At 26.0% G+C, this 11,034-nt stretch overlaps 1 protein-coding gene across 1 annotated transcript; it reads right to left on the bottom strand.

The window, feature by feature from the left end:
* Positions 1 to 655: 655 nt before the first annotated feature.
* On the bottom strand, positions 656 to 1,787 carry LOC107942063 (heavy metal-associated isoprenylated plant protein 47). The gene is made up of 3 exons (XM_016875705.2): positions 1,682 to 1,787; positions 1,436 to 1,514; positions 656 to 1,336 (listed from the first exon to the last, which is right to left on the bottom strand). The coding sequence occupies exons 1-3, from the start codon at positions 1,685 to 1,687 to the stop codon at positions 1,056 to 1,058; spliced, it is 366 nt and encodes a 121-aa protein (XP_016731194.2). The 5' UTR covers positions 1,688 to 1,787; the 3' UTR covers positions 656 to 1,055.
* Positions 1,788 to 11,034: the final 9,247 nt, after the last annotated feature.

Below are 11,034 nucleotides of genomic sequence, written 5' to 3'. Positions count from 1 at the left end.
ACTATTTTTTTTAACTGTATTGCTTTCATGCAAGGTTGCAATTTTAAAATAGGCATGGGATTAGGCACTTGATTAAGAGGCATTATTGTTGGAGGGATAGGATTAAAGGAGACACCATTATCTAAGACTTTGTTATTGTTGCAGGGTTTAGGTTTAAGAAAACATTTTTATCCAAGCCTTGGTTAATTTTTCTTACTTGGTTTTCGCTTTTATAGGGAACAACAGAGAATGCCCAGAGAAAGATGTTGAGGGAGAAGAAGATGCAGAGAAAGATGAGAAGAAAAAGAAGAAATGCAAAGAGAATGCCCAATCATCTTTTTTTTTTGACCCTTTGACTACCTGTCCTACGTGGCAAGTTAATTGGCCACGTCGGCTAATTAACTACCACGTCGGCTATTCCGTTAAGCTTGTAACGGAAAACGTTAATTAGTAATTGATTTGTTTCTTTTCAATAACGTTAGTGACTGTTTTGTTATTTTTTTAAAGTTGAGTGACTGAAATGAAACCCAGGTAATTGTTTTGTCAGCTACCCTAAAGTTGAGTGACTGTTAGTGCAATTTACCCAAAAATAAACTTTAAAAAATTTAATAAACTCGAATTCAAATCCAATCAAATCGAATGGGATAACAAAGATTACTGTTTTGGCACTTAAAAATGATATGAAACCAATCCTCATATGCACATAAACATAGTACAAATCTTTTGAATATGTAAAAAATAAGTTTTAAAAAGTTTAATAAACTCGAATTTAAATCCAATCAAATCTAATGGGATAATATAGAGTACTGTTTTGGCACCTAAAACTGATATGAAACCAATCCTCATATGCACATTTCGCATATAAACATAGTACAAATCTTTTTGAATATATAAAAAATAAATTTTAAAAAGTTAAATAAACTAGAATTCAAATCCAATTCAATCGAATGGGATAAGATAGATTACTGTTTTGGTACCTAAAATTGATATAAAACCGACAAAGAAAACATACCGTAATTGAAGTTATAATTGCTAATTAACATGACATCATTGCTGACAGTTGTGTCATTTTAGATTCACATAATAGTACAAGGAGCTGGAGAAGGATCAGCAACCACTCTGTAACATTCAAACTGTGGCGGTTGTTGACAGTATATAATTTGAGGAGGCGGTGTCGGTGGAGCTGGAGTGGGTGTGGGTGTGGGTGGTGATGGTTCTTTTACTTCTTCAACTATTTCAATGGTTGCATGGCAAAGCTTCTTCCTCAATGCCTCAGCCAAGCATGCTACATCCACCCCTTCACCTAATATCATTAGCTTGTCCTTTTCCGGTCCATTTAAGGCCACCGAATTAACCCCTGAGAATCCATTACATGAATTAAAACCATCATCCAATTGTTTCATTAAATATGTTTTTATTTGATTGAATCAATTATGATTACTAATAGTAAACATACCATATGCAACAACAGCAACCTGTAAAGCTTCTGTTCGGCATTTGCTGCAATGCATTGAAACTTTAATAATTATCTTTTGCTGCACATTTGAAACCAATTAAACATCAGGTTTCTGAAAATTTTATACACAATCCATAAATTACCAGAAATATGTAGGCATACCTATATGAAGACCCTAAAATGTTATTTTTCATTGAAAAAAGTGAAATATATAAGAATATAAATTGCTATATTACTATACTATACCTTCATATTCTCTGGCACCGAAAAGAATGTTGCTTTTAGGCAATTAGGCTTTTTTACAATAGCTTATTCCTGCAGAACAAAAGCAGTCATCACCTACTATTTATATAATGTAATTAGATACAAGGATCAATAGGTATAATTCCAAATTCAGTCCTCAATGCTTACATCTTTATGTCAATTTGACCTTTATTCTTATTTTAAGCTAAATTTGACCATTATTCTTTAAAAGAAGTCAAATTTCTTCTTTTTTTTTTAACAAAAGTGAAAACTAAAATATTAATTTTTTAACCAAGCTTACCTGATACTAAAATGACAATATTTGTCTTATATGCCACGTCAACAAATAATTTAAAAATTATAAAAATATTCAAACAAATAAAAATTTAAAATATATATAAATTCAAAAAAAATAGCATGAAGTACACTTGAATTGCCATTCAGGTTGTCATGCCTAAAAATTTAAGGTTTTCAGTAAATATCTCTATTCAAAAAATAGTAATAATTTGACTCATTTTGAAAGAATAACCGATTTAACTAAAAAAGAATGATAACCAAATTGATAAAAAGAGTAAATATTAATGACTAAATTTATTATTATCCATAAATAATAAATTAATTTTAGCTTTAATGCAAGTTTAAGAATTAAGTTAATGATGATCCATAAATTGCGGGTTCAACGCCAATAGCTTAGCCTATCAAACCATTTAGCTTAATCTTGAGTGGTTAATAATTAAAAATTCAAAAGTCAATAATTATTTTAATGATCAGATTGTTAAACAATGGGGAACGAATATTAAGAAGATTTTATAAGCACATGATTGAAATCAAAGTCCTTCAAACAAACAATTTATATGGATCCATTTTCTTTGTTTAGCTCAACGACTTGCAGAAAAATGTGGTTTTGGAAACTTTGGGGTTGGATTTAACGTAATCATCTTAGTTGATGCTTAACCTCAGCAAAGATGCAACTTTTTCTGCACCTTATGCAATGTTTTTCTTTAGGTTTTACGAGTTAGTATTAAATAATTCTGTTTAGGTTGAGACAATTCAAATTTAATCCAAATATATCGAGAAGAGATCCTTTTTTAGCTGAAAATGGAAAAGAATTCTAAGTAGTGATTAATGCCAACAATAAAAAATCGGATTGGAATCAAATCGGTTCAATTAGACTTATCAGACCATCAGTTTCTAGTTCGATCGGTTTGATTTTAATTAAATAAATTATTATAAAATTATAAAATCGGTTCGACTGGTATTGAATAGTTAACTCAAAAATCAATTCAATACATTTATCTATATTGATATATTGGTCGATATGATCCGATTCCAACAACCATGATGTTATTTGGTATATATTATTTGATGGATAGGTTTTAATTGAATCATTTGTAAAAATTTGATCTCTAATTTTTTTCATTGATATGTATGATATATGTAAAACCCTAAACCCGGCCTAGAAGTTTAAGCCGAATCTAGATGAGCTACACCAACGTAGTAAAAATGTACTTTTTGTCGGAGTTTTAACTTTGAAAACTAGAAATTCATTTTAGTCGATTTAGATGATTCTATAGTTTCATTTTAGACTTGGCAAATACTGACGAGATTATAAAAAAGAAAAATTAGACAAATCCAAAATAGATAACAAATTCAAAGGATTAAATAATAATAATAATAAAAATAAGACAAGTAGTGATTAATGCCAATGATAAAAAATCGGATTGGTGCCAAATCGGTTCAATTAGACCTATCAAACCATCAATTTCTAGTTTGATCAATTTGATTTTAATTATATAAATTATTAAAAATCATAAAAATTATTTAAAAAATTATAAAATCAGTTCAAATGGTATTCAACAATTCACTCAAAATTTGATTTAATCCATTTATTTGCACTGATATATTAGTCGTTATGATCTGATTCCAACCACATTAGTTGGTATATATTATTTTACGGATAGGTTTTAATTGAACCATTTGCAAAAATTAAATCTCTAATTTTTTTCATTGATATAATATATATATCATATTCATCACAACAACACCAAAAATACATTAATCACAACAATTTGAACGCAAATTATCATATTTCATGCACATTTTATCATTTTTATTATATTTATGATGATTACATTAACAAGTGTTCACTTAAGAATTTAAGAAGGGAATTGGCTTAATTAACAATTATTTATTGGCAATATTAGAGATAATTAATTATCTAGAACATTTTATTAGTTAAATTTAATTTATTTTTTTTATAAATCTGAGGATTAGGGTTGATAATATGCCATGCAAATTCATCAGATTCATTGTATAATAATGGAAGGTACCTATGGATCACAGTTCACAATGCATTTTAATTTGATTAATTTAGTTCCTTTTGATTTTGTCAAACTCTATTCTAATAATTACTTGGAATAGTAAACAAAGTCAATACTAAAAGTCTTACATTAATATTATATATGAAGATTCAAGAACTGTCAAGTATGCACATGATTTTAATTTCTATATTAAATTTATGTATAATTTTTTATTGGTATAATTATATATATTAAAATTCAATTACAATTTAAATGTGTATATGAAGTTTTGATTTTAATCCAAAATAATTCAAATAAAATAATCTAAATTTAATCCAATTATCTCAAGAAGAGATCCTTTTTTAGACAAAAATTGAAAGATTTCTAAGTACTGATTAATGCATGCCAACAATAAAAAAATCAGGTTGGTGTCAAATCGGTTTGATTAGACCTATTAGACCATCAATTTCTAGTTCGATCGGTTTGATTTTAATTAAATAAATTATTATAAAATTATAAAATCGGTTCGACTGGTATTGAACAATTAACTCAAAAATCAATTCAATACATTTATCTATATTGATATATTGGTCGATACGATCCGATTCCAACAATCATGATGTTATTTGGTATATATTATTTTAATGGAACCATTTGCAAAAATTTGATCTCTAATTTTTTTTTCATTGATATGTATAATATATATAGAGAGAGGCATATCTAGGGGGACTAGTGGAGGCCTTAACCTCCCCTAAAATAAAAAATTATCTATTTAAGTCTTTTAGAAATTTTAAAATTTTAAATTAGTAGAAGTAAAATTGCATTTGGCACTCCTAAAATAATAAAAATTTAATTTAATCTATTAAAAATTATAAAAATATAAACTATTAAAAATTTAAATTTAAATTCTATCCTCCCTAAAAAAAAATTCTCCCATATTATGATTTGGATACAATGCAATAATATGATCCAATAGCTGGTGTTAGAAAAATATGTAGGGGAGAAAAACAAATTAAGACTTTGAGGTGTGAAGACATTTTTGTTGATGCAAAGTCAAAAATAAAATATTAGTATACTAATTACAATAATAATAAATTAATAAATTAATCACAAATGGCACATTTGATTCAACTATCCAAATTATAAAAAAATTTATTTAAATTTTTTTACAATAATAAAATGAGATTTCTAAAATTATAAACTACTTACCTACCATATTCAATACACAATAAATATAATAAATAGAGCACATTTAAATAAATTTATCACAACAACAATAAAAAATACATTGATCACAACAATCTGAATGCAAATTATAATCATGTTAGGATGTTAGTTCACTTCAGAGTTTGAGAAGAAAAAGCAATATTAGAGATAATTCATTTTATTAGTTAAATTTAATTTTTTTTTTATATAAAATTTGAGGATTAGAGTTGGTAATATGCCATGCAAATTCATCAGATTCATTGTATAATGGAAGGTACATATGGATCACAGTTCACAATATATTTTAATTTGATTAATTTAATTGCTTTTGATTTTGTCAAACTCTATTCTAGTAATTGGAATAGAAAAGAAAGTCAATACTAAAAGTCTTACATTAATATTTTCAAGATTCAAGAACTATCAAGAATGCACAAGATTTTGTTTCCTATATTAAATTTACATGAATTTTGATTTGATATATAATTTGATGTATAATTTTTTATTCGGTACAATTATACATATAAAAACTTTAATTACAATTCAAATGCATATATGAAACTTTGATTTTAATTCAACTATAAATACTGAAAGAAATAAATACATTAATTTATTGTTATTGAATAAATATAATTATTTGTGTATGTAGTATGTTAAGGTAAAATGATGTTATATTGATCATTGTGTTAGTGATTTGTAAAAATTGAATCAAATTAACATGTATAAAATTGCACAAAATCAAATTTCATGTATAACATTGCACATTGGACCACAGTTCATGTGTAGGTTTAAACATTATCCCTGAATTTATTTTGGTATATCTATCATAAAAAAGATATAATGGCATTTGACCCTCAAACTTTACAAAAAAAATCATTTTAGACCTCCATTTAATTATTTTTTTACCTCTTTTGACCTTTAAACTTGCGTTGTTTGTCAAAACACCTCCAAATAGATAGAAAAATTAACGTTCATTAACTTTGCTAATGTGACATATACATTTGACTCGATTCGATTCTATTAAAAAAATCAATTTAAATTTGGTTGCTAAAATAGGATTTATCAACTCGAATAACTCAAAATTTTTCAACTCTATTCGACCAAATACTCACCCCTACTCTATTCTACATTTGATGATTGATTAATTAATAATTACTAGAATAGAAAAAGAAAGTCATACCGAAACCAAATTTGACATTATTTAGTCAATACTAAAAGTCTTACATTAATATTATCAAGATTCAATACCTAAGCACATTATTTTCTATATTAAATTTATGGGTTAAATATTAAAATTATATATGAATTTTAGTCTAATGTGCAATTTGATGTATGAATCTTAATTTGGTATAATTATACATATGAAACTTTAATTACAATTTAAATGCGTACATGAAATTTTGATTTTGATTCAACTGTACACACTTGAAGAAATAAAAATTTTAATTTATTTTTATATTGAATAAATATAATTATTTTTGTATGTAGTATGTTAAGGTAAAATGATGTTATATTGATAATTTTGTTAGTGATTTGTGAAAATTGAATCAAATTAACACTTAATGTATAAAATTACACAAAATCAAAATGCGTGTATAGCATTGCACTTTGGACCAAAGTTCATGTGTAGCTTTGAACATTACCCCTAATTTTATTTTGGCACAACTATGATAAAAAGGCATAATGACTTATTTGGTCCTCCAACTTTACAGAAAAAGTCATTTTAGACCTCTATTTTTTTTTGCCTCTTTTGGCCCTTAAACTTATGTTATTTGTCAAAACACCTCAAAATATATAGAAAAAATAATGTTTGTTAATTTTACTGATGTGACATACACGTGGATTCCATGTCAACAATTATTTTTTAAAATTTTGAAAAATATAAAATCATTTAAAAAATTTAAAAATTATTAAAAATATATAAAAATATATATTTTTAATAATTTTTAACTCTTAAAATATTAATTATTTGTTAATATTGCATACATGTGAATTGCATGAATTCCAAGTTAGCAAAGTTAACAGACATTAAATTTTTCATCCATTTTGAAGTGATTTAACAAACAATATAAGTTCAATGGCAAAAAGAGGTGAAAAATAAAATAGAGAGTTAAATAAGTGATTATGCCTAAAAATAAATTAAACAAAAATCCATTGTAACTGTTGAGTTCTATGACGGCGAACTAAATGGAGTGAGTTATAGTGATCCTGCTACTGTGAAAAAATATGCTAGACGTGCTCAATTGGATAAAATTTTTGAATTAGATCGTGCTACTATGAAATCCGATGGTGTTTTTTGTAGCAATCCGAGGGGTTGGTTTACTTTTGGGCATGCTTTGTTTGCCTTGCTTTTCTTCTTTGAAAACATTTGGCATGGTGCTAGAACCCTGTTCAGAGATGTTTTTGTTGGTATTGATCCAGATTTGGATGCTCAAGTGGAATTTGGAGCATTCCAAAAATTTAGAGATCCAACTACAATAAGACAAGTAGTCTGATGCAAGATTGCTTTGTTAACTTAGATATTCGGTGATCACAAGTTCTTTTCTTTTTCCAATTTTTTACGTCTATTAAATGGATTTTGTGACATGGAAATTTTAACTTATTGATTGGTTCCATTCGATTCCAACAACCATGATGTTAATTGGTAAATATTATTTTTTGGATAGGTTTTAATTCAACTATTTGCAAAAGTTTAATCTCTAATTTTTTTTTCTACAACATTTTATTAGTTAAAATTGAAATTTTTTATAAAATTTGAGGAAGACAATCGGCAATATGCCATCCAAATTCATTATAACGTTCACAATGCATTGTAATTTGATTAATTTAGTTGCTTTTGATTTTGTCAAACTCTATTCTACGTTTGATAATTAATGGAATAGAAAAGAAAGTCATACCGAAACCAAATTTGACATTATTTTGTCAATACTAAATGTCTTACATTAATATTATCAACATTCAAGACCTAGGCGTGCACATGATTTTATTTTCTATATTAAATTAATAAGTTAAACATTAAAGTTATACATGAATTTTGATTTAATATGTAATTTGATGTATGAATCTTAATTTAGTATGATTATACATATGAAACTTTAATTACAATTCAATGTGTACATAAAATTTTTATTTTGATTCAACTATACACACGCTTGAAGAAATAAATACATCAATTTTTTTATATTGAATAAATATAATTATTTGTGTATGCAATTGTTAACGTAAAATGATGTTATATTGATAATTGTGTTAGTGATTTGTGAAAATTAATAAATAACATTGTACATTGGACCAAATTTCACGTGTAACTTTGAACATTATCCATAAATTTGTTTTGGTATATAACTATAAAAAAAAGTATAATAACTTATTTAGCCCTCTAACTTTACAAAAAAAGTCATCCTAGACCTCCATTTAATTTTTTTTCCTCTTTTGACCTTTAAACTTGCATTGTTTGTTAAATCCAGGGGCAGATTTAGGGGGCTGGCAAGGGCCTCAACCCCCTAAAATGTAAAATTTTATTTAGGCCCTTAAATTTTTTAAAAAAATTTAAATTAATAAAGGTAAAATTACACTTTGGCCCCCTAAAATTATAAAAATTTGATTTAATCCTTTAAAAATTATAAAGATATAGACTATAAAAATTAAAATTTCATTCGGCCCTCTAAAAATTTGTTCTGACTTCGCCTCTAGTTAAATCACCTCGAAATGGATAAAAAAAAGTTAATATTTATTAACTTTGCTCATGTGTGACATATATGCAATAATTAATTTTTTAAAGTTCTTAAAAATTTTAAAAAATTAATTAATTATTGATGTGACATAATATCAGGAGGATTCCATGTAATTACATAGATGACTTTTGCATACATGAAAGATGTGACAAAGGACGCAAAGAGCGATCCTAAAAGTGTGGAATTACATGGAAATGTAGATAAAGTTAAGAGTAGTTGAATTGGAAATCTAATAAACTCCCACCACACAAATTATTCAATGTTGCTTTGTCAAGACTCAAGAGCTGCCTTACTTTTATTTCACTGTTTCTGCTTCTCTTTTTCAATATAAAACAAATTTAAAAAAAAACTAATTAAGATAAACTAATTAAAAGTACAAAGCAATTATGAATTTCTAGAATCAGACAAAGTTAATTTAGGTATTAAAAGTTAGGAGTAAGGGTAATTTAGGTATTAAAAATTAAAAACAATCTAGAAAATTTGATAAAAGTTAATTAATTATTTTTTATTATTTGTGCTTGCATTGTACTCTTTTTTCCTTAATAAAGATTGGGTTTTCTTGGTAAGATTTTTAATGAGATAGTATATTATGCGTATTATAGATTATGTATTCTTTTTTCTTCATTAAGTTTTTATCCCACGGGGTTTTTCCTAATAAAGATTTAACGAGACACATTATCTACCAATAGACATCCAAGGGGACGTGTTATAAATATCTTATTAAGTGAATGTTGATCAAGATTTGACGTACTTTAAATTTTAATAGTCATTAGAATTAGATCTCTACTTATGCTTATAAATAGGGATTTTGGAGATGCTTTGTAAATATTCTCATCGATCGCATTACAAATATCTATATCAACATTCTTTTAAATTAGTTTATAAGAAATATTTATCAATTTAATTCAGTTCATACAAAAATATAGATGAAATTAACAAATTATTTACTATAAAAATTACATAAGATTAATTTATATTTTAGTATTTCATTTTAATTATTCATGATTTAGTTGTTATTTAATGTTAAAAGTACTCTTGATATTTCAACACATATTAAGGGTATTCTTGATATTCCAAATATATTAATTAAATTATGAAATTTTATTATATCACTAATTATTATTTAATTAAATTATATATTTTAATTAATATTTTTTATTGTTAAAGTAAATGATTTTTATTTATATGATATTAATTATTTTTTAAGGTAAATTCATTAATTCATTCAATGAATGGAAACATACAATTCAGAGAAAAATAGCAAACACTCGTCGTAGATGATGAAAACAAACTCCATCAACACAACAAAGGCATTAGCCTCAGCATCAATAGAACATTATGATACGTTGACAATTCGATTTATCACACCTCAAGCTTGACATATTTGGAGTGATTGCAAGCACTTAATATGATAAGAAAATTGGTCCCGAATAGTCCAAAGCGGCGAGCAAGAATCGAAAAAGAATCGAGCATTTACTAAACTAGAGAGAGCAACAACAAAATCAGCCTAAAATTACTTGTAAAACTAAGATTATATGCACAAGCAAGATTAAAAAAACGTATTACAAGAGCAAACAAAGATTTAATTTCATTTATTAAATATTATTTTTATTTTATTAAATATGATTAATATAATTTTTTGTGAAATTTAAACTTTTTTGTTAAAATAATATCTTAACTAAGATTATTTTTATTCAATATATTATAATTATACGAAATAACTATAATTTTATTTAAAATTTGAGAAGATGGACTATTACAAAAAATTAATTTAATAAAGAATGTACTTAATAATTATGATTGTTGTTGTTATAAGTAAAAAAATTATTATAAAGAGTTAAAATAATACATTAAAAATCAATTTTACAAAGACTTTGCTAGAGAGGACTGGTTGTAGATAAACCACGAAAAGACCCGCCTATGTAGGCCCTCTGAAAGTAGGCTTCTAGCTCAATAATAGTTTGTGGGTTTGGGGCCTTTATAGTCTCATCTAAACCCATTTAAGCAATTAATGGATATAATCCAATAGTTGTCTCATTAATGCTCTTACCATCCCCCTTTTAAGCTCCACATCTTTCCCTCGTGTGTGTGTGTAAAATACCTTCTCCACTATTAAGCT

This window comes from Gossypium hirsutum, chromosome A04 (assembly GCF_007990345.1).
Source record: "Gossypium hirsutum isolate 1008001.06 chromosome A04, Gossypium_hirsutum_v2.1, whole genome shotgun sequence".
In the NCBI taxonomy this organism is placed as follows: domain Eukaryota; kingdom Viridiplantae; phylum Streptophyta; class Magnoliopsida; order Malvales; family Malvaceae; genus Gossypium; species Gossypium hirsutum.
The sequence above is the reverse complement of the archived record's forward strand: the minus strand, read 5'-3'. Positions and strand labels throughout refer to the sequence as shown.